The following is a 26,916-nucleotide window of genomic DNA, read 5'->3' as shown; positions in this document are numbered from 1 at the left end:
TGACTCCAGTCATGTATCATGTTGATTCATATGACTCCAGTCATCTATCATGTTGATTCATACCGACGGAAGCGTCTCCCCACCGTGTCATTTGGCCATTTAATCAATGAGCATCATGTTATTTCTTAATCTGGGCTTTTTGTTTCAAAGACATTAAGTGGGTATTACCCTGTTGCATTCAAGATGGTTGCTGTTTAAGTTAGGGAGGCTGCGAATTTTCGCAGCTTTTTGTTAAAAATCGCGCAACATTTCAGCGCCCTGCTACTCATTCCAGGAATATAGTATATGCATATGATTAGTATGTGTGGATAGAAAACACTCAGACGTTTCTAAAACTGGTTAAATCACGGCTGTGACTATAACAGAACGTCTGTTTCATCGAAAAGCGCAGGAAAATCTGATCACTGGAGATGGAAAAAAATATCCATGCGCCACTTCCAGGAATTGTTAAAGGTGAACCGTATTAAATGAGGCCGAGGTTGCAGTACCTACAGCTTCCACAGGATGTATAGAGTCTTCTCATTTGATTCTGATTTGATTCTTGGTAGATCCGACCAAAGGGAACCGATTCCCTCCGACCACCAACTTGATGCATTGTCTCTGTGTTTTTCCGGACATTTTTTCCACACGACCAGCTATCGAATTTACATCGCCTCCTGATGATTTTTATAGCTTATTAACGTGTAGTAATACCTAAAGTTGCATTAGAAAGGTATTTTAGAAGTGTTTTGTGAAAGTTTATCGTCGACTTTTTAACTTTTAACCTCTTGAGCTTACTTGAGACGCAGACGTTTCACCTAGAGCTCTAGAAATGCACATGCGTGAACGCTATATGCTAATGGTATTAGTTAAAACGCAAACGTTCATTAAAATACACATGTTTGTATTAAAATAAAGCTACAGTCATTGTGAATCTAGCCACCGTTAGTCAGATTTTTTGTGTAAAATGCTTTTCGGGAAAGCATGAGAAGCTATTATCTGATAGCATGCAACACCCCAAAAGACCCACTAGGGGATTAAACAAAAGAATTAGCATAGTCGGCGCTACACAAACCGCACAATAAAATATAAAACATTAATTACCTTTGACCATCTTCTTTCTTTGCACAAGTTTATCGATGTCCCATAATCAATACTGGGTCTTTTTTTTGGATTAAATCGGTCCATATTAGCCTAGATATCTTTTCAAAAACGGAAAAATCGAGCGTTAGTCATAACGTGACATTTTTTAAAAGTTAAAAATTCGACGATAAACTTTTCAAAACACTTCATACCTTTCTAATGCAACTTTTCATTGTATAACTACACGTTAATAAGCTATAAAAATCATTTCAGTGTAAATTCATAGCCTGCCGTGTGGATTTTCAAACGCTCTATATGGGTTAGTCCACTAGGTACTTTTCATTGTGGCCTCATATATTACGGTTCACCACTAACTTTTCATGGTGTAGTGGCACGTTTTTTCCTGCGCTTTTCGAAAACAGACGTCATCCACACTAATCTTTTTGTGTAACAAGCCAAAATGTCATAAAATGGGGGAGTCTTCATAGATCCACTGAGGGACTTTTCATTGATATCTAGGCTATATATGGACCGATTTAATCCAAAAAAAGACCCAGTATTGATTATGGGACATCAAGGAGTGCCAAGAAAGAAGATGGTCAAAGGTAATGAATGTTTTATATTTTATTGTGCGGTTTGTGTTTTTTGCGCCGACTACGCTAATTTTCTTTTTGTTTACATCCCCTACGGGTCTTTTGGGGTGTTACATGCTATCAGATAATAGCTTCTCATGCTTTCGCCGAAAAGCATTTTACAAATCTGACTTGGTGGCTAGATTCACAACGAGTGTAGCTTTAATTCACTACCTTGCATTTGTGTTTTAATGAAAGTTTGAGTTTTATCGAAAACGATCAGTGGCGCTCTAAAATATCCGCTGATTACGCGCTGATTTGATCCCCCCCGAGGGAACATCCCCCCCTAAGAAGTTTTAACACCAGGGTCAAGGTTTACTAACTCTCCAGGAAGAAGAAACAGAGAAATAGTCGAAGACAAGTAGAAGGGTTAACATTTCAACTTTAAAGGGAGAATTCAGAAGTGACTTAGGGTTGTGGGGTGACCATTGGATCCCAGAATGGTTTTAACCTGTTGGAACTTGTCTCTCCCGCTCTTTCTTTCCCCACCCCTTTCATTGTGTAACAAGCCGTCATATCGGGTTAGTCCACTAGGGACTTTTCATTGTGTAACAAGCCGTCATATCGGGTTAGTCCACTAGGGACTTTTCATTGTGTAACAAGCCGTCATATCGGGTTAGTCCACTAGGGACTTTTCATTGTGTAACAAGCCATCATATCGGGTTAGTCCACTAGGGACTTTTCATTGTGTAACAAGCCGTCATATCGGGTTAGTCCACGAGGGACTTTTCATTGTGTAACAAGCCATCATATCGGGTTAGTCCACTAGGGACTTTTCATTGTGTAACAAGCCGTCATATCGGGTTAGTCCACTAAGGACTTTTCATTGTGTAACAAGCCATCATATCGGGTTAGTCCACTAGGGACTTTTCATTGTGTAACAAGCTATCATATCGGGTTAGTCCACTAGGGACTTTTCATTGTGTAACAAGCCGTCATATCGGGTTAGTCCACTAGGGACTTTTCATTGTGTAACAAGCCGTCATATCGGGTTAGTCCACTAGGGACTTTTCATTGTGTAACAAGCCGTCATATCGGGTTAGTCCACTAGGGACTTTTCATTGCATTATGTTAGTAATCAATTCAACCTATACTGTGTGTGTTTATGTATAATTAAATATAGTTAATTGATTTGTAAAAATAGCCGTCATCACATTAATGATAGTCTTGTCACGACACTGAGGTGACCTGTTGGGTCCCAGGATGGTTTAAACATGTTGGAACATGGGAACACAACACTGGCATGTCTGGCAGAGAGACTGAGGTGACCCGTTGGATCCCAGGATGGTTTAAACATGTTGGAACATGGGAACACAACACTGGCATGTCTGGCAGGGAGACACACAGACACTTTCTAACCTGCTCTCGGCTACCAATCCCAAGACATGATTTTAGGACTGCAGTTATTGTTGAATACGTACCTGTTTATTCAATCAAAATATATTCATTTAGTGCTTGGGGTATAGTTTTTCCGGACTGTAGATGATTTATGGTCTGTATTTGACAGTTTAATCATGGCTAAAGTTTGACTGTAGACAATTTATGGCCTGTATTTTTGACAGTTTTAATCATGGCTAAAGTTTGGCTGTAGACAATTTATGGCCTGTATTTTTGACAGTTTTAATCCTGGCTAAAGTTTGAAAACTCAATTTCTTTGTGTGTGTTATTTTCCTAAAGGAGAAACCAAATGGCAAAACATTCACAGATAATCAAATGAATGTGTTGGAAGAGTTTTTTTCTCCCAGGTATTGTTCTGTGTCCATAACTCATGGAGATAATACTGGAGGAGGAACCAAGGAAACAACAGGTATTGTTCTGTGTCCATAACTCATGGAGATATACTGGAGGAAGAACCAAGGAAACAACAGGTATTGTTCTGTGTCCATAACTCATGGAGATAATACTGGAGGAGGAACCAAGGAAACAACAGGTATTGTTCTGTGTCCATAACTCATGGAGATAACTGGAGGAAGAACTATTGTTCTGTGTCCATAACTCATGGAGATAATACTGAGGAAGAACCAAGGAAACAACAGGTATTGTTCTGTGTCCATAACTCATGGTGATAATGGAGATAGGTATTGTTCTGTGTCCATAACTGGAGATAATACTGAGGAAACCAAGGAAACAACAGGTATTGTTCTGTGTCCATAACTCATGGAGATAATACTGGAGGAGGTTCTGTGTCCATAACTCATGGAATAACTCATGGAGATAATACTGGAGGAGGAACCAAGGAAACAACAGGTATTGTTCTGTGTCCATAACTCATGGAGATAATACTGGAGGAGGAACCAAGGAAACAACAGGTATTGTTCTGTGTCCATAACTCATGGAGATAATACTGGAGGAAGAACCAAGGAAACAACAGGTATTGTTCTGTGTCCATAACTCATGGAGATAATACTGGAGGAGGAACCAAGGAAACAACAGGTATTGTTCTGTGTCCATAACTCATGGAGATAATACTGGAGGAGGAACCAAGGAAACAACAGGTATTGTTCTGTGTCCATAACTCATGGTGATAATACTGGAGGAGGAACCAAGGAAACAACAGGTATTGTTCTGTGTCCATAACTCATGGAGATATACTGGAGGAAGAACCAAGGAAACAACAGGTATTGTTCTGTGTCCATAACTCATGGAGATAATACTGGAGGAGGAAACAACAGGTATTGTTCTGTGTCCATAACTCATGGATAACTGGAGGACAGGTATTGTTCTGTGTCCATAACTCATGGAGATAATACTGGAGGAGGAACCAAGGAAACAACAGGTATTGTTCTGTGTCCATAACTCATGGTGATAATACTGGAGGAAGAACCAAGGAAACAACAGGTATTGTCCTGTGTCCATAACTCATGGTGATAATACTGGAGGAAGAACCAAGGAAACAACAGGTATTGTTCTGTGTCCATAACTCATGGAGATATACTGGAGGAAGAACCAAGGAAACAACAGGTATTGTCCTGTGTCCATAACTCATGGTGATAATACTGGAGGAAGAACCAGGTATTGTTCTGTGAAACAACAAAGGAAACAACAGGTATTGTCCTGTGTCCATAACTCATGGTGATAATACTGGAGGAAGAACCAAGGAAACAACAGGTATTGTTCTGTGTCCATAACTCATGGAGATATACTGGAGGAAGAACCAAGGAAACAACAGGTATTGTCCTGTGTCCATAACTCATGGTGATAATACTGGAGGAAGAACCAAGGAAACAACAGGTATTGTTCTGTGTCCATAACTCATGGAGATATACTGGAGGAAGAACCAAGGAAACAACAGGAATTACATGACATTCACTATTCAACAGCGGCAGGGATTTATTTGTGTTGAATTGTTTGATAATTTCTTTAGCCTTTAGAATGCTCAGCAGCGATAGCGCTATGATTTAGATTTTTTTTTCAATCCAGATGTTTCCCAAATAGTTGATATCTGTAGTAAAACCACAAGAAGAGCAGCCTGGAATAATTTGGTGGGACCAATGTCAAGCACAATTGAATTCCAAGTCTTTATTGATGCTTTATAAACATGCCTTTGATGTGCAGCTGTCTGTCTGGCAATGCATGCTGGGAGTAGAGTGATCCAGCAGAGCAGAGTGTGGTGTGTGTGTGTGTGCCCGTGCGCATTCATGTGTGCGTACTAGTGTGCATGTGTCTGTCATTGTGCATTGGTCAAAAGTAGTGCACTGCTACTTCTCTCTCTGCTTGTTTTACCTGTTAACCTGTTAACCTGTTAACCTGTTAGCCTTGGTTGATAAGTCTGATCTTGTTTTACCTGTTAACCTTGGTTGATAAGTCTGCTGTGAGAGGCTGTGAGGGCTCAGGCTGACCCTGATACGTTCTGATGCCGCGCTTTGGAGTCACGCTAATAAATCACGTGTCTGTTGGCAGTCTGGGAACAGCTCTCAGTGTTTTCCTCAGCTGGCAGAGGTTACAACAACTCATTTACTTACTTATTCCACCCTGTTCTAAAAGTTTCCACAGAAACGCAGATGTCTCAGAGACGTTGTTGCCCACTGCATCGCAGTGCTTGAGGCGTCACTACAGCCCCTGGTTTGATCAAGGTCTCAGATCTGATCTCACCTAGCCTGGTCCCACATATATTTGTGCTTTTACCTTCTCCATCTTCATTGTCATGCCAACATGTATTGCATGACAATTCCATAAGGAGTTGCCAAGAGAGCTATAACAGACTGGCACCAAGAATGAGAAAGAGCCTGACCAGACTTGAATCCAATGTTGTGTTTAGCCCCTGCCTACTGCGGTGATGTAGCGTCTTGTGCTCTAGCTAGCTAATCAACAACCATAATAAACTATTTGCTTATTTGCACGAAGACACTTTATGACTTCCCAGCAAACCAAAATTGGTTCTGTGAAAGTTCTCAGAACATTCATTAGGTCTCACGGCAAATGTTCTCATACCACAAAAGAACTGTCCAGGCTGGTGATTATACAATGTTTAAAACATTCCCCTGATGTTGGAAGAACATTCCTAGAACATATTTAATCTGTTCTCTAAAGGTTCTCAGAATGGTTCATTTAGTTGTGGCGACAGTCTGGTGAGAATGTTGTGGGAACAGTCTGGTTAGAATGCTGTGGCGACAGTCTGGTGAGAATGTTGTGGGAACAGTCTGGTTAGAATGCTGTGGCGACAGTCTGGTGAGAATGTTGTGGGAACAGTCTGGTTAGAATGCTGTGGGGACAGTGTGGTTCGAATGATATGGGAACAGTCTGGTTAGAATGTTGTGGGGACAGTCTGGTTAGAATGCTGTGGCGACAGTCTGGTGAGAATGTTGTGGGAACAGTCTGGTTAGAATGCTGTGGGGACAGTGTGGTTCGAATGATATGGGAACAGTCTGGTTAGAATGTTGTGGGGACAGTCTGGTTAGAATGCTGTGGGGACAGTCTGGTGAGAATGTTGTGGGAACAGTCTGGTTCGAATGATGTGGGAACAGTCTGGTTAGAATGTTGTGGGGACAGTCTGGTGAGAATGTTGTGGGAACAGTCTGGTTAGAATGTTGTGGGAACAGTCTGGTTCGAATGATGTGGGAACAGTCTGGTTAGAATGTTGTGGGGACAGTCTGGTTAGATTGCTGTGGGGACAGTCTGGTGAGAATGTTGTGGGAACAGTCTGGTTCGAATGATGTGGGAACAATCTGGTTAGAATGTTGTGGGGACAGTCTGGTGAGAATGTTGTGGGAACAGTCTGGTTAGAATATTGTGGGAACAGTCTGGTTAGAATGTTGTGGGAACAGTCTGGTGAGAATGTTGTGGGAACAGTCTGGTTAGAATGCTGTGGGGACAGTCTGGTTAGAATGCTGTGGGGACAGTCTGGTTCGAATGATGTGGGAACAGTCTGGTTAGAATGTTGTGGGGACAGTCTGGTGAGAATGTTGTGGGGACAGTCTGGTTAGAATGTTGTGGGAGCAGTCTGGTTAAAATGTTGTGGGAACAGTCTGGTTAGAATGCTGTGGGGACAGTCTGGTTAGAATGTTGTGGGGACAGTCTGGTTAGAATGCTGTGGGGACAGTCTGGTTAGAATGCTGTGGGGACAGTCTGGTTAGAATGTTGTGGGAACAGTCTGGTTAGAATGTTGTGGGAACAGTCTGGTTAGAATGCTGTGGGAACAGTCTGGTTAGAATGCTGTGGGAACAGTCTGGTTAGAATGTTGTGGGGACAGTCTGGTTAGAATGTTGTGGGAACAGTCTGGTTAGAATGTTGTGGAAACAGTCTGGTGAGAATGTTGTGGGAGCAGTCTGGTGAGAATTTTGTGGGGACATCACAAAATATATGTTCCCAAACACAAAAACTGTCCAGTTGGGAAGATGGATTCAACAATGTTTCTTTTAGGGTGCAAAAAACATTCAAACGATGCTTCAAGAACGTCCCTAGAACACATTTTGTCTGTTCTTTAAAGGTTCCCAGAATGTTTCATTAGGTTGTGGGAACATTGTGAGGGATATTACAATAGATAGTTTCCCAAAACACTTAAACTGTCCTATTGTGCTGACACTCAGATCATGTTTGTATCAGGGTACACAAAACATTCCTTTGATGTTCCATTAATGTTGACAGAACAGTCGTTGAGTTATTTAAATGGTTCCTCAAACATTTAATTAGGTTGTGGGAACAGTGTGGATACATTACAAGAAATAAGTTCACAAAACACAAAATATACTCAGTCATACAATGTTTAAGTTACGGTTGCAAAGGACATTCCTATAATATTGCAAGAATGTTGGCAGAACACTCGAATCGTTCCCAGAACATTTTATTATATTTTTTTTTTTGGGGGGGGGGAGTTGTCTGGGATGTTGCAAGAATATTCTTGTGATATTCACATAGATTACACAGAACATTCCCACAATGTTCCACAATGTTCCAAATAAGTATTTTTTTTAATGATGTTCATAACATATCTGTTTCATGTTTTAACATAATATTCCATTGATGTTCACGCAATATACATTTTTACCTTGTCTTGGAGGTCCTCCAAATATTTAAAGTACATTTTGATAATGTTAATCGAGGTGAAGTGAATGCGCTTCGTGACTTTGGATTTGTTTACAAAACGTAGCTACAAAAGTAGCTATTTGGACATAAATGATGGACATTATCGAACAAAACAAACATTTATTGTGGAACCGGGATTTCCTGGGAGTGCATTCTGATGAAGATCATCAAAGGTAAGTCAATATTTACAATGTTATTTCTGACTTCTGTTGACTGCACAATATGGCGGATATCTGTTTGGCTGGTTTGGGCTCTGAGCGCCGTACTCAGATTATTGCATGGTTTGCTTTTTCCGTAAAGCTTTTTTGAAGTCTGGCACAGCGGTTGCATTAAGGAGAAGTGGATCTAAAATTCCATATATAACACTTGTATCAACGTTTATTATGAGTATTTCTGGAAATGTATGTATTTCTGCAAAATCCCCGGATGTTTTTGGAACTACTGAACATAACGTGGCAATGCATACTAAGGTTTTTGTATATAAATATGCACTTTATCGAACACAACATACATGTATTGTGTAACATGAAGTCCTATGAGTGTCATCTGATGAAGATCATCAAAGGTTAGTGATTCATTTTATCTCTATTTCTGCTTTTTGTGACTCCTGTCTTTGGCTGGAAAAATGGCTGTGTTTTTCTGTGACTTGGCGGTGACCAAACATAATCGTTTGTGATGCTTTTGCTGTAAAGCCTATGTGAAATCGGACACTGTGGTGGGATTAACAACAAGACTACCTTTAAAACGGTATAAAATACTTGTATGTTTGAGGAATTTTAATTATGAGATTTCTGTTGCTTGAATTTGGCGCCCTGCACTTGTCACTGGTTGTTGTCATATCGATCCCGTTAGCGGGATCTCAGCCATAAGAAGTTTTTGGATGACCCGAAACAAATTCACATAGAAATGTAGTTACATATCTGTCATTCTCATTGAAAGTGAGTCTAAATAGTGGTAGATCTGTTCTATGCGTGCTATGTCTATGTTTCCCATGCATAAGTTTGGTTTTTGCGTCTTTTAATTTCAGTTTTGTACACCAGCTTCAAAACAACTGAAAATAAAATAATTGTGGTTTATTGAAAGGATATTTCACCGCGGTTTAGATGTTTCTCGACACCACGTGTCAAACTCATTCCACGGAGGGCCGAATATACTGGTAACTGGATTTATTCAACATCCCTTCACTCATTCTCTTGATAGGCTGCGTACTTCTGGGCCCATATTTACAAGGTATCCAAGACACAAGACTGGGGACCTCGTCAAGCATGTCAACGGAGGGATTACATAAGACTGGGGACCTCGTCAAGCATCTCAAAGGAGGGATTACATAAGACTGGGGACCTCGTCAAGCATCTCAAAGGAGGGATTACATAAGACTGGGGACCTCGTCAAGCATCTCAAAGGAGGGATTACATAAAACTGGGGACCTCGTCAAGCATCTCAAAGGAGGGATTACATAAGACTGGGGACCTCGTCAAGCATCTCAAAGGAGGGATTACATAAGACTGGGGACCTCGTCAAGCATCTCAAAGGAGGGATTACATAAGACTGGGGACCTCGTCAAGCATCTCAAAGGAGGGATTACATCAAAGGGGACCTCGTCAAGACTGGGGACCTCGTCAAGCATCTCAAAGGAGGGATTACATAAGACTGGGGACCATAAGACTCTCGTCAAGCATCTCAAAGGAGGGATTACATAAGACTGGGGACCTCTCTCAAAGGAGGGATTACATAAAACTGGGGACCTCGTCATCTCTCAAAGGAGGGATTACATAAGACTGGGGACCTCGTCAAAAAGGAGGGATTACATAAGACTGGGGACCTCGTCAAGCATCTCAAAGGAGGGATTACATAAGACTGGGGACCTCGTCAAGCATCTCAAAGGAGGGATTACATAAAACTGGGGACCTCGTCAAGCATCTCAAAGGAGGGATTACATAAGACTGGGGACCTCGTCAAGCATCTCAAAGGAGGGATTACATAAAACTGGGGACCTCGTCAAGCATCTCAAAGGAGGGATTACATAAAACTGGGGACCTCGTCAAGCATCTCAAAGGAGGGATTACATAAAACTGGGGACCTCGTCAAGCATCTCAAAGGAGGGATTACATAAGACTGGGGACCTCGTCAAGCATCTCAACGGAGGGATTACATAAGACTGGGGACCTCGTCAAGCATCTCAAAGGAGGGATTACATAAGACTGGGGACCTCGTCAAGCATCTCAAAGGAGGGATTACATAAAACTGGGGACCTCGTCAAGCATCTCAACGGAGGGATTACATTGGGTGCGTTTTTGTTGTTGTTGTTATTTACACAATGTCATTTTTTGTAGTTAGTCTAAATTTTGTCATTCTGACTGGATTTATACATCTGTACAAGATAAATACACCCTCTCTTATTCGTAGATTATGTCTAATCCTCAAAATGACCAGGGCCCATAGGGAAGATGTAGGTACGTATGACCAGGTCCCATTGGGAAGATGTAGGGTACATATGACCAGGGCCCATTGGGAACATGTAGGGTACATATGACCAGGGCCCATTGGGAAGATGTAGGTTACATATGACCAGGGCCCATTGGGAAGATGTAGGGACCTCGTACATATGACAAGGGCCCATTGGGAACAAGGGTACATATGACCAGGGCCCATTGGGAATATGTAGGGATTTATACATCTGACCAGGGCCCATTGGGAAGATGTCTAATCCTCAAATGACCAGGGCCCATTGGGAAGATGTAGGGTACATATGACCAGGGCCCATTGGGAAGATGTAGGTACATATGACCAGGGCCCATTGGGAAGATGTAGGGTACATATGACCAGGGCCCATTGGGAACATGTAGGGTACATATGACCAGGGCCCATTGGGAAGATGTAGGGTAAATATGACCAGGGCCCATTGGGAAGATGTAGGGTACGTATGACCAGGGCCCATTGGGAACATGTAGGGTACTTTTGACCAGGGCCCATAGGGAAGATGTAGGGTTATTTTGACCAGGGCCCAATGGGAAGATGTGGGGTTATTTTCACCAGGGCCCATAGGGAAGATGTAGGGTACTTTGACCAAGGCCCATAGGGAAGATGTAGGGTACTTTGACCAGGGCCCATTAGGAAGATTCAGAGAATGCCATTTCATGCTCAACAGGATGGCATGTACTCTGTTTTTCCTGGTAGCTTGTGCTCTGTGTATGTTCCAAACGGCACCCTATTCCCTATATAGAGCACTACGTTTGACCAGAGCCCTATTCCCTATACAGTGCACTACGTTTGACCAGAGCCCCCCTCATAGGGAATAGGTCTTGTGCACTATATAGAGAACAGTGTGGCGTTTGGAATGCATCCTCTCTCTCTCTCTCTCTCTCTCTGTCTCTCTCTCTCTCTCTCTCTGTGTCTCTCTCTCTCTCTCTCTGTCTCTCTCTGTCTCTCTCTCTCTCTCTCTCTCTCTCTCTCTCTCTCTCTCTCTCTCTCTCTCTCTCTCTCTCTCTCTCTCTCTCTCTCTCTCTCTCTCTCTCTCTCTCTCTCTCTCTCTCTCTCTCTCTCTCTCTCTCTCTCTCTCTCTCTCTCTCTCTCTCTCTCTCTCTCTCTCTCTCTCTCTCTCTCTCTGTCTCTCTCTGTCTCTCTCTGTCTCTCTCTCTCTCTCTCTCTGTCTCTCTCTCTCTCTCTCTCTCTCTCTCTCTCTCTCTCTCTCTCTCTCTGTCTCTCTCTCTCTCTCTCTCTCTCTCTCTCTCTCTCTCTCTCTCTCTCTCTCTCTCTCTGTCTCTCTCTCTCTGCCTCTCTCTCTCTCTCTGTCTCTCTCTCTCTCTCTCTCTCTCTCTGTCTCTCTCTCTCTCTGCTCTCTCTCTCTCTCTCTCTCTCTCTCTCTCTCTCTCTCTCTCTCTCTCTCTCTGTCTCTCTCTCTCTCTCTCTCTCTCTTTTTTTTTAGTGGACGTTAAGCCTGCTGTGAGAGCTCAGGTTGACCCTAATGAGTTCTGATGCCGCGCTGAACAAACACCGCTGGGTCTAGGCACTGTGTTGTATGGGCGTGTCCCAAATGGCACCTTGTATGTGCGTTTCCCAAATACACATACCATTCCATTCCATACAGATACACATACCATTCCATACAGATACTCAAACCATTACATTCCATACAGATACTCATACTCATTCCATTCCATACAGATACACATACCATTCCATACAGATACACATACCATTCCATACAGATACACATACCATTCCATACAGATACACATACCATTCCATACAGATACACATACCATTCCATACAGATACTCATACCATACCATTCCATGCAGATACACATACCATTCCATACAGATACACACACATTTCATACAGATAATCATACCATTCCATACAGATACTTAAACCATTACATTCCACACAGATAATCATACCATTCCATACAGATACTCATACCATTCCATACAGATACTCAAACCATTACATTCCATACAGATAATCATTCCATTCCATACAGATACTCATGCCATACCATTCCATAAGATACATTCCATTCCATACAGATACACATGCCATTCCATACAGATACACACACCATTCCATACAGATACTCAAACCATTACATTCCATACAGATACTCATACTCATTCCATTCCATACAGATACACATACCATTCCATACAGATACACATACCATTTCATACAGATACACATACCATTCCATTTCATACAGATACACATACCATTTCATACAGATACACGTACCATACCATTCCATACAGATACTCATACCATTCCATTTCATACAGATACACATACCATTTCATACAGATACTCATACCATTCCATTCCATACAGATACTCATACCATTCCATTTCATACAGATACTCATACCATTCCATTTCATACAGATACACATTCCATTTCATACAGATACTCATACCATTCCATTCCATACATATACTCATACCATTCCATTTCATACAGATACTCATACCATTCCATACAGATACTCATACCATTCCATTCCATACAGATACTCAGATACTCATACCACCCCATACAGATACTCATACCATACCATACAGATACTCATACCATACCATACAGATACTCATACCATACCATTCCATACAGATACTCATACCATTCCATTCCATACAGATACACATACCATTCCATACAGATACACACACCATTCCATACAGATACTCAAACCATTACATTTCATACAGATACACAAACCATTCCATTCCATACAGATACACAAACCATTCCATTCCATACAGATACTCAAACCATTCCATTCCATACAGATAGTCAAACCATTCCATTCCATACAGATACACAAACCATTCCATTCCATACAGATTCACATACCATTCCATACAGATACTCAAACCATTCCATACAGATACTCATACTCATTCCATTCCATACAGATACACATACCATTCCATACAGATACACATACCATTCCATAAGATGCACATACCATTCCATTCCATACATATACTCATACCATTCCATAAGATACTCATACCATTCCATACAGATAATCATACCATTCCATACAGATACACATACCATTCCATTTCATACAGATAATCATACCATTCCATACAGATACACATTCCATTTCATACAGATACACATTCCATTTCATACAGATACTCATACCATTCCATTCCATACATATACTCATACCATTCCATTTCATACAGATACCATTCCGTACAGATAATCATACCATTTCATACAGATACTCATACCATACCATACAGATACTCATACCATTCCATTCCATACATATACTCATACCATTCCATTTCATACAGATCCATACAGATACTTCATACCATTCCATTCCATACAGATACTCCATACATTCCATTTCCATACAGATACTCATACCATTCCATTCCATACAGATACAGATTTCCATACTCATACCATCCCATACAGATACTCAAACCATTACATTCCATACCATTACTCATACCATACCATACATACTTCCATACCATACATTCCATACAGATACTCATACCATTCCACCATTCCATACAGATACATACCATTCCATACAGATAATCATACCATTCCATACAGATACTCAAACCATTACATTCCATACAGATAATCATTCCATTCCATACAGATACTCATGCCATACCATTCCATAAGATACACATTCCATTCCATTCCCATACAGATACACACACCATTTCATACAGATAATCATACCATTCCATACAGATACTCAAACCATTCCATTCCATACAGATAATCATTCCATTCCATACAGATACTCATGCCATACCATTCCATAAGATACACATTCCATTCCATACAGATACACATGCAATTCCATACAGATACTCAAACCATTACATTCCATACAGATACTCAAACCATTACATTCCATACAGATACACACACCATTCCATACAGATACTCAAACCATTACATTCCATACAGATACTCAAACCATTACATTCCATACAGATACTCATACCATTCCATTCCATACAGATACACATACCATTCCATAAGATACACATACCATTCCATACAGATACACATACCATTCCATACAGATACTCATACCATTCCATACAGATACTCATGCCATACCATTCCATTACACATACCATTCCACAGATACTAATCATTCCATTTCACAGATACTCATACATTCCATTCCATACAGATACTCATACCATTCCATTCCATACATATACTCATCATTCCATTCCATACATATACTCATACCATTCCATTCCATACAGATACTCATAACATTCCATTCCATACAGATACTCAGATACTCATACCATACCATACAGATACTCATACCATACCATACAGATACTCATACCATACCATTCCATACAGATACTCATACCATTCCATTCCATACAGATACTCAGATACTCATACCACCCCATACAGATACTCATACCATACCATACAGATACTCATACCATACCATACAGATACTCATACCATTCCATACAGATACTCATACCATACCATTCCATACAGATAATCATACCATTCCATACAGATACTCGTACCATTCCATTCCATACAGATACTCATACCAAACCATTCCATTCCATACAGATACACATACCATTCCATACAGATAATCACACCATTCCATACAGATACTCATCCATTCCATTCCATACAGATACACAAACCATTCCATTCCATACAGATACACAAACCATTACATTCCATACAGATACTCAAACCATTCCATTCCATACAGATAGTCAAACCATTCCATTCCATACAGATACACAAACCATTCCATTCCATACAGATTCACATACCATTCCATACAGATAGACATACCATTCCATACAGATACTCATACCATTCCATACAGATACACATACCATTCCATACAGATACTCATGCCATACCATTCCATAAGATACACATGCAATTCCATACAGATACACATACCATTCCATACAGATACACATACCATTCCATACAGATACTCATACCATTCCATTCCATACAGATACTCATACCATTCCATTCCATACAGATACACATACCATTCCATACAGATACACATACCATTCCATACAGATACACATACCATTCCATACAGATACACATACCATTCCATTCCATACAGATACTCATACCATTCCATTAGATACTCATACCATTCCATACAGATAATCATACCATTCCATACAGATACTCATAACATTCCATTCCATACAGATACTCAGATACTCATACCATCCCATACAGATACTCATACCATACCATACGGATACTCATACCATACCATACAGATACTCATACCATACCATTCCATACAGATACACATACCATTCCATACAGATACACACACCATTCCATACAGATACTCAAACCATTACATTTCATACAGATAATCATACCATTCCATACAGATAATCACACCATTCCATACAGATACTCATACCATTCCATTCCATACAGATACACAAACCATTCCATTCCATACAGATACACAAACCATTACATTCCATACAGATACACAAACCATTACATTCCATACAGATACTCAAACCATTCCAATCCATACAGATAGTCAAACCATTCCATTCCATACAGATACACAAACCATTCCATTCCATACAGATTTCCATTCATACAGATTCATACCATTCCATACAGATAGACATACCATTCCATACAGATACTCATACCATTCCATACAGATACACATACCATTCCATACAGATACTCATACCATACCATTCCATACAGATACACATACCATTCCATACAGATACACATACCATTCCATACAGATACACACACCATTCCATACAGATACACATACCATTCCATTCAGATACTCATACCATTCCATACAGATACTCATACCATTCCATACAGATACTCATACCATTCCATTCCATACAGATACACGTACCATTCCATACAGATACACGTACCATTCCATTCCATACAGATACACGTACCATTCCATTCCATACAGATACACATACCATACCATTCCATACAGATACTCATACCATTCCATTCCATACAGATACACATATCATTCCATTCCATACAGATACACATACCATTCCATACAGATACTCATACCATTCCATTCCATACAGATACTCATACCATTCCATACAGATACTCATACCATTCCATACAGATACTCATACCATTCCATACAGATACTCATACCATACCATTCCATACAGATACACATACCATTCCATACAGATACTCATACCATTCCATTCCATACAGATACACATACCATTCCATACAGATACACGTACCATTCCATACAGATACTCATACCATACCATTCCATACAGATACACATACCATTCCATACAGATACACATACCATTCCATACAGATACACATACCATTCCATTCCATACAGATACCACACCATTCCATACATATATTCATACCATTCCATACAGATACTCATACCATACCATACCATTATATAAAGATACACATACCATTCCATACATATACTCATACCATTCCATACAGATACTCATACCATACCATACAGATACTCATTCCATTCCATACAGATACACAAACCATTCCATACATATACTCATACCATTCCATACAGATACTCATACCATTCCATACAGATACTCATACCGTACCATACAGATACTCATACCATTCCATACAGAAATTCATACCATTCCATACAGATACACATACCATACCATTCCATACAGATACTCATTCCATTCCATACAGATACACATACCATTCCATACATATACTCATACCATTCCATACAGATACTCATACCATACCATACAATTTCATACAGATACACATACCATTCCATACAGATACTCATTCCATTCCATACAGATATTCATTCCATTCCATACAGATACCACACCATTCCATACATATATTCATACCATTCCATACAGATACTCATACCATACCATACCATTATATAAAGATACACATACCATTCCATACATATACTCATACCATTCCATACAGATACTCATACCATACCATACAGATACTCATACCATTCCATTCCATACAGATACACATACCATTCCATACAGATACTCATACCATTCCATACAGATACACATACCATTCCATACAGATACACGTACCATTCCATACAGATACTCATACCATACCATTCCATACAGATACACATACCATTCCATACAGATACACATACCATTCCATTCCATACAGATACACATACCATTCCATACAGATACTCATACCATTCCATACAGATACACATACCATTCCATACAGATACACATACCATTCCATACAGATACACATACCATTCCATACAGATACTCATACCATACCATACAGATACTCATACCATTCCATACAGATACTCATACCATTCCATACAGATAATCATACCATTCCATACAGATACTCGTACCATTCCATTCCATACAGATACTCATACCAAACCATTCCATTCCATACAGATACACATACCATTCCATACATATACACGTACCATTCCATACAGATACACATACCATTCCATACAGATACTCATACCATACCATTCCATACAGATACACATACCATTCCATACAGATACACATACCATTCCATACAGATACACATACCATTCCATACAGATACTCGTACCATACCATTCCATACAGATACACATACCATTCCATTCCATACAGATACACATACCATTCCATACAGATACTCATACCATTCCATTCCATACAGATACACATACCATTTCATACAGATACAAATACCATTTTCTGAGAAAGTGAAGAATTCATTATTCAACGCTCATCTGCTTCTAATTCAGCTTGTCATCTTGTTCATATGTGACAGCCAACTCTGTCTCCACCGACGTAGCAAACATAATAGATTTGGCCATGAGACAGCAACGTATTGGAAACCATGCCCAGGCCGTGCTGCATGTACAAACAGACGTATGCCCGGGCAGAAATAGCTGCTTTGAAAATCTCCCAGAGCTGTGGTTTAGTTTGGACTGGTCTCTCTCCTCCCAAACATCACGATCATGGGCCCATATCCACAAATCATCTCAGAGTAAGAGAGGTGGTCTAGGATCAGGACCCCCCCTCACCCCTGTCTATATAATGGTATCTATTGTTATATTAAAAACCCTAAACTGATCTTAGATCAGCACCCCCACCCCTGTCTATATAATGGTATCTATTGTTATATTAAAAACCCTAAACTGATTTTAGATCAGCACCCCCACCCCTGTCCATATAAGAGTCATTGTTATATAAAAACCCTAAACTGATCTTAGATCAGCACCCCCACCCCTGTCCATATAAGAGTCATTGTTATATAAAAACCCTAAACTGATCTTAGATCAGCTCCCCCACCCCTGTCCATATAAGAGTCATTGTTATATAAAAAGCCTAAACTGATCTTAGATCAGGTCCCCACCCCGTCTATATAAGAGTCATTGTTATATAAAAACCCTAAACTGATCTTAGATCAGCACCCCCACCCCTGTCCATGTAAGAGTCATTGTTATATAAAAAGCCTAAACTGATCTTAGATCAGCACCCCCACCCCTGTCTATATAAGAGTCATTGTTATATAAAAACCCTAAACTGATCTTAGATCAGCACTCCTCCTCTGTTTGAATACCAAGAAGCTACTTGGCCCCTATGGACCTTGGTTAAAATTAGTGCACTACTTGGCCCCTATGGACCTTGGTTAAAAGTAGTGCACTACTTGGCCCCTATGGACCTTGGTTAAAAGTAGTGCACTACTTGGCCCCTATGGACCTTGGTTAAAAGTAGTGCACTACTTGGCCCCTATGGACCTTGGTTAAAAGTAGTGCACTACTTGGCCCCTATGGACCTTGGTTAAAAGTAGTGCACTTCATAGGGATTGGGAGGGCCATTTGGGAAGCGGAACTTAGTTTTCACTAGAGGAGATCACTCATTTGAACTTTGGGTGTCTCACTGGGTGACGTCACCTCGTTCCAGGACTCTTTAGGAGACGGGTCGGAACAATCACAGATCACACCCGATGGTCCCTAATCTGGTGAGTGAAGCATCTGTATCTCTACAAACACCGATGTCCAGGACTCTTTAGGAGACGGGTCGGAACAATCACAGATCACACCCGATGGTCCCTAATCTGGTGAGCGAAGCATCTGTATCTCTATAAACAGTGTCTTGGTAGAGAAGTAACTTGGTAGAGCAGTGTCTTGGTAGAGCAGTGTCTTGGTTGGGCAGTAACTTGGTAGAGCAGTGTCTTGGTAGAGCAGTGTCTTGGTAGAGCAGTGTCTTGGTAGAGCAGTGTCTTGGTAGAGCAGTAACTTGGTAGAGCAGTGTCTTGGTAGAGCAGTGTCTTGGTTGGGCAGTGTCTTGGTAGATTAGTAAATTGGTAGGGCAGTAACTTGGTAGGGCAGTAACTTGGTAGGGCAGTGACTTGGTAGGGCAGTATCTTGCTAGAGCAATGTCTTTGTAGTGCAGTAACTTGGTAGGGCAGTGTCTTGGTAGGGCAGTATCTTGGAAGAGCATTTTTTTGGTAGGGCAGTAACTTGGTAGGGCAGTAACTTGGTAGGGCAGTAACTTGGTAGGGCAGTGTCTTGGTAGAGCAGTGTCTTGGTAGAGCAGTGTCTTGGTAGGGCAGTGTCTTGGTAGAGCAGTGTCTTGGTAGGGCAGTAACTTGGTAGAGCAGTGTCTTGGTAGAGCAGTAACTTGGTAGAGCAGTGTCTTGGTAGGGCAGTAACTTGGTAGGGCAGTAACTTGGTAGAGCAGTGTCTTGGTAGAGCAGTGTCTTGGTTGGGCAGTGTCTTGGTAGATTAGTAAATTGGTAGGGCAGTAACTTGGTATGGCAGTAACTTGGTAGGGCAGTGACTTGGTAGGGCAGTATCTTGCTAGAGCAATGTCTTTGTAGTGCAGTGACTTGGTAGGGCAGTAACTTGGAAGAGCAATTTTTTGGTAGGGCAGTAACTTGGTAGGGCAGTAACTTGGTAGGGCAGTAACTTGGTAGGGCAGTGTCTTGGTAGAACAGTGTCTTGGTAGAGCAGTCTTGGTAGGGCAGTGTCTTGGTAGAGCAGTGTCTTGGTAGGGCAGTAACTTGTCAAAGCAGTGTCTTGGTAGAGCAGTAACTTGGTAGAGCAGTGTCTTGGTAGGGTGTCTTGGTAGTAAGTTGGTAGAGCAGTGTGTCTTGGTAGGGCAGTGTTTTGGTAGAGCAGTGTATTGGTAGGGCAGTGTCTTGGTAGGGCAGTGTCTTGGTAGAGCAGTGTCTTGATAGGGCAGTAACTTGGTAGAGCAGTGTCTTGGTAGAGCAGTAACTTGGTAGGTTAGTGACTTGGTAGGGCAGTATCTTGCTAGAGCAATGTCTTTGTAGTGCAGTAACTTGGTAGGGCAGTGTCTTAGTAGGGCAGTAACTTGGAAGAGCAATTCTTTGGTAGGGCAGTAACTTGGTAGGGCAGTAACTTGGTAGGGCAGTGTCTTGGTAGAACAGTGTCTTGGTAGAGCAGTCTTGGTAGGGCAGTGTCTTGGTAGAGCAGTGTCTTGGTAGGGCAGTAACTTGTCAAAGCAGTGTCTTGGTAGAGCAGTAACTTGGTAGAGCAATGTCTTGGTAGGGCAGTAACTTGTCAAAGCAGTGTCTTGGTAGAGCAGTAACTTGGTAGAGCAATGTCTTGGTAGGGCAGTAACTTGGTAAAGCAGTGTCTTGGTAGGGCAGTAACTTGGTAGAGCAGTGTCTTGGTAGGGCAGTGTCTTGGTAGAGCAGTGTCTCGGTAGGGCAGTAACTTGGTAGAGCAGTGTCTTGGTAGGGCAGTGTCTTTGTAGGGCAGTAACTTGGTAGGGCAGTGTCTTGGTAGGGCAGTGTCTTGGTAGGGCAGTGTCTTGGTAACTTGGTAGGGCAGTAACTTGGTAGGGCAGTGTCTTGGTAGAGCAGTGTCTTGGTAGGGCAGTGTCTTGGTAGGGCAGTGTCTTGGTAGAGCAGTGTCTTGGTAGGGCAGTTTCTTGGTAGAGCAGTAACTTGGTTGGTAGGGCAGTGTCTTGGGGCAGTGTCTTGCAGTGTCTTGGTAGGGCAGTGTCTTTGTAGAGCAGTGTCTTGGTAGGGCAGTGTCTTGGTAGGGCAGTGTCTTGGTAGGGCAGTGTCTTGGTAGAGCAGTAACTTGGTAGGGCAGTAACTTGGTAGGGCAGTAACTTGGTAGAGCAGTTTCTGGTATGGCAGTAACTTGGTAGGGCAGTGTCTTGGTAGGGCAGTGTCTTGGTAGAGCAGTGTCTTGATAGAGCAGTGTCTTGGTAGGGCAGTGTCTTGATAGAGCAGTGTCTTGGTAGGGCAGTTTCTTGGTAGAGCAGTGTCTTGGTAGGGCAGCTTCTTTTTGGCAAAGCAGTTTAATAAATAGTGGATACTGTACACACACACACACACACACACACACACACACACACACACACACACACACACACACACACACACACACACACACACACACACACACACACACACAGCAGCGAAGAATGTGTGTGTGTGTCTATGTGAATAGTCTCTAAGGTGCAGATGAACAGCAGGTCTGAGCCGGTAGACAGCTGGGGTTATCTGTTCAGCATTCTGATGGTCTGCTGGTAGAAGCTGTCTCGGAGCCTGTTGGTCCAAGACCCGACACTCCGATCCCGTTTGCCAGATGGTAACGGAGTGAACAGTCCGTAGCTCGGTAGACTGGAGTCCTTGACGATCTTCCGGGCATTCCTGAGACGCAAGGTGTAAAATGTCCTGTGGGGCAGGGAGCTCACTCCCAGTGATGTACTGGGCCGTCCGCACCACCCTCTTGTGGTTGAGGCTGGTGCAGTTGCCGTACCAGGTGGTGATGCAGCCAGACCAGATGCTCTCAATGGTGCATCTATAGACGTTGTTGAGGATCTGAGGGGCCAAGACAAATTTCTTCAGTCGCTGTGATGTGTCCTCTTGAAGCTATTGACCCTCTCCACTGCAGCCACGTCAATGTGGATGGGGGGCCGTGCAACCCCTCCCCCCCTGTTTCCTGCAGTCCACTATCAGCTCCTTGGTCTTGCTGACTTTGAGGGAGAGGTTGTTGTCCCGACAACACACAGGTCTCTGACCTCCTCCCTGTAGGCTGTCTCATTGTCATCACTGATCAGACCTACCACTGTCGGGTTGTCCACAAACGATGATGGAGTTGTGTTTTGCCACGTAGTCGTGGGTGAACAGTGTGTGTGTGTGTGTGTGTGTGTGTGTGTGTGTGTGTGTGTGTGTGTTGATTGGTGTGTCTCTCATTCCAGCATCTTAGCAGTCTCATCTTCTACCTCTTTTTATTGGTCAGCCCTGATAATGGTTCCACAGTACTAACCAATCAGAATGCCCTCCCATTGGAATGGAGACCAGAGTACTAACCAATCAGAATGCCCTCCCATTGGACTGGAGACCAGAGTACTAACCAATCAGAATGCCCTCCCATTGGACTGGAGACCAGAGTACTAACCAATCAGAATGCCCTCCCATTGGACTGGAGAGCAGAGTACTAACCATGTGGTTTAGTTCCTTCACAGTACTAACCATGTAGTTTAGATCCTTCACAGTACTAACCATGTGGTTTAGTTAATTCACAGTACTAACCATGTGGTTTAGATCCTTCACAGTACTAACCATGTAGTTTAGTTCCTTCACAGTACTGACCATGTGGTTTTGTTCCTTCACAGTACTAACCATGTGGTTTAGTTCCTTCACAGTACTGACCATGTGGTTTAGTTCCTTCACAGTACTAACCATGTGGTTTAGATCCTTCACAGTACTAACCATGTAGTTTAGTTCCTTCACAGTACTAACCATGTGGTTTAGATCCTTCACAGTACTAACCATGTGTTTTAGATCCTTCACAGTACTAACCAAGTGGTTTTGTTCCTTCAGAATGCCCTCCAATGGGACTAGAGACCCTGAAGATTGATGACTTTCAGCTCCATGCCTCCACGATGAGACGTTACGGGCTGGGAGCACACAGAGGACGACTCAACATACAGGTATGTCAGGAATAGTGTGTCAAGGAGAGAGAAGTTTGTCAAGAATAGAGGTTAGTTGAACAGTGTGGCTCAGTTGGTAAGATCATGGTGGTTGATTTATATTCCCACAGAGATCACATATGGATGTTGACTACCGGTTAAATGTTTTACAACACCTACCCGTTAAAGAGTTTTTTTCTTTATTTTTTAAAACTATTGTCTACATTGTAGAATAATAGTGAAGACATCAAAACTATGAAATAACACATATGGAATCATGTAGTAACCAAAAAAAGTGTTAAACAAATCAAAATATATTTTATATTTGAGATTATTCAAAGTAGCCACCATTTGCCTTGATGACAGATTTGCACTCTCGTGGCATTCTCTTAACCAGCTTCACCTGGAATGAACAGTTAAAGGTCATGGGCACCAAATGCAGCTTTAGTTTAATAGGATGCTGGTTGACCTACCTTGAGTTAGTTACTATAATGCTCTGCCTGTTTTAAATGCCTTGGTTCATTGACTCTACCAAATACAGTGAGCAGCTGGAAGACCTGAGGATCAGAAAAGGCCAACTGCAACAAAGAGATCAAGTACGATTTTTAAAAGATGATCATGAACCCTTAGAAAGAAAAGAGCTATGGGGTGACAGGTAACCTAGTGGTTAGAGCGTTGGGCCAATAACCGAAAGGTTGGTGGATCAAATCTCCGAGCTGACAAGGTAAAAAAAATCTGTCGTTCTGCCCCTGAACAAGGCAGTTAACCCCGCTGTTCCCCGGTAGGCCGTCATTGAAAATAAGAATTTGTTCTTAACTGACTTGTCTTGTTAAATAAAGGATACAAAAAATAATAAAAGGAGCTTTCTAGAACCTAAAAGGATTCTTCTGCAGTCGCCATAGGAGAACCCCTTAGAACAATCCTGGTTGGTTTCAGTTAATTATCATTATTGATTTCAGAACCAAAAGGCTTCTACTTGGAACCTAACGTTTCTCCTATGGGGACAGTTGAATAATCCTTGTTGGTTGCAGGTAGAACCCTTTTGGGCTCCATGTAGAACACAGAGGGTTCCGAAAGGCTTCTACTTGGAACCTAACGTTTCTCCTATGGGGACAGTTGAATAATCCTTGTTGGTTGCAGGTAGAACCCTTTTGGGCTCCATGTAGAACACAGAGGGTTCCGAAAGGCTTCTACTTGGAACCTAACGTTTCTCCTATGGGGGCAGTTGAATAATCATTTTGGCACCCTTTTTTTTAATAAAGTGAAGTTTATTCATAGATGTCAACAACTCGTTTTGGGCAACCCTGTTATTGAAAGATATCAACGTCAATAAAATCAATCATGACTCGACACAGTTCTACATTGGTGGGCGGAGTAGTGCCGGTCGATCCAACTCAATTTCAGTGTGCAATATGGCTGTTATTAAACTGGGGGTCCATTATTAAATGACTACCATTAAACTGGTCCATTATTATCTGACTATCATTAAACTGGGGGTCCATTATTATATGACTACCATTAAACTGGGGGTCCATTATTACAATTGTTATCCCCAAACCTCATAAAGTGGACAGGAAAGTCTAAATGGGATCCTTGAAACATCCCAAATCTGACCCCAAATCACCCCACTTAAGTTGAAAATTGAAACGCTTAAGTAATGGTTAAGTTAAGGGATAGTGTTTAAGGGTAGAGACGTTCACAAGGATTCCAGATAGCACTAACCTAAAGTGAACTGGTATCTGGGAGAAGAGGTATTTCCTGTCAGGATATGAAGAGGAGGAGTGCGGTTCAGTTTCCCTCATCATCTGGGTTTTGTATTGTCCTTAGATCAGAAACTGTAGTACACCCATAATGACCCATAATGACTTCCACACACACACACTTCCAGACAAACAAACCCTTTGTTATTGTGTGTTTATAGCTGTGTGGTAACATAGTGTGTTGCATTTGGGGATTGTGCAGGATAATGTCTCCAATCTGGAGAAGAGAGACAGACAAAGAGAGAGAGAGAAAGTGTGCAATCACAGCAGCAAGATTTATGACCTGTTGCCACAAGAAAATCACAACCAGTGAAGAACAAACACCATTGTAAATACAACCCATATTTATGCTTATTTATTTTCCCTTTTGTACTTTAACTATTTGCATACCTTTACAACACTGTATATAGACATAATATTACATTTGAAATGTACATTATTTTGGAACTTTTGTGAGTGTTTACTGTTACTTTTTATTGTTTATTTCACTTTTGTTTATTATCTATTTCACTTGCTTTGGTAATGTAAACACATGTTTCCCATACCAATAAAGCCCTTTAAATTGAAATTAAATTGAATTGAGAGAGATTGAAAGAGAGAGAGAGGCTTCCATGTTTCAGTAGGTACACCTATAGCTCATTTCTTGACTGTAGTACTGTAGACTACTTTATCACTGACCTCAACCCAGAGTCTCTCAGAGAGTTCACAGTCAGTGCCCACTGACACCCCTATCAGATCACAGCAAAATCACAAGCTACTTGAACGGAGCGATACTCAACCATGAGGCATCAAAGCCAAAGGAACTGAATAATATTAAGAAACGGAAGGTAAATAGTGTGGAAGTCTACCAAAACAATTAGGCAACAACTAATTAAATCCCTTTTAGACCATTTCCTGGACAAAATGTTTCACTGTAATAGTAAAGTTGTAAACTTGGCAGTAGAAAACCTCAACAGTATATTTAATCTGTCAGCTTCCCTATAAATCAACAAATGTAAATCAGACAACCTAAGACAAATAACCACAATGACAAAATGATTTGATGAAGAATGCAAAAACCTAAGAAAGAAATTGAGAAATCTGTCCAACCAAAAACATAGAGACCCAGAAAACCTGAGTCTACTCCTTCACTATGGTGAATCACTAAAACAATACAGAAATACACTACGGAAAAAGAAGGAACAGCATGTCAGAAATCAGCTCAATGTAACTGAAGAATCCATAGAATCTAACCACTTCTGGGAAAATTGGAAAACTTTAAACAAACAACAACACGAAGGGTTATCTTTCCAAAACAGAGATGTATAAACCACTTCTCCAATCTTTCTGGCTCTATAAAAAAGAACAAACAGCAAAAACATATACATGATCAAATACAAATCTTAGATTCAACTATTAAAGACGACCAGAACCCACCGGATTCTCCAATTACATTGAATGAACTACAG

The 26,916-nt window shown here is 41.3% G+C and overlaps 1 protein-coding gene across 1 annotated transcript in view; it reads left to right on the top strand.

The window, feature by feature from the left end:
- LOC112239372 (inactive carboxypeptidase-like protein X2) overlaps nucleotides 1-26,916 on the top strand; it is a 97,097-nt gene that overhangs the window by 11,449 nt on the left and 58,732 nt on the right. The window contains exon 3 of the mRNA XM_042315463.1: nucleotides 23,620-23,729. Within this exon, the coding sequence (XP_042171397.1) occupies nucleotides 23,620-23,729 (110 nt within the window). The remainder of the gene's footprint in view (nucleotides 1-23,619; nucleotides 23,730-26,916) is intronic.

Source organism: Oncorhynchus tshawytscha, unplaced genomic scaffold (genome assembly GCF_018296145.1).
Source record: "Oncorhynchus tshawytscha isolate Ot180627B unplaced genomic scaffold, Otsh_v2.0 Un_contig_2854_pilon_pilon, whole genome shotgun sequence".
In the NCBI taxonomy this organism is placed as follows: Eukaryota; Metazoa; Chordata; class Actinopteri; order Salmoniformes; family Salmonidae; genus Oncorhynchus; species Oncorhynchus tshawytscha.
Note: the sequence above shows the minus strand (reverse complement) of the source record. Positions and strands in the feature narration are given on the sequence as shown.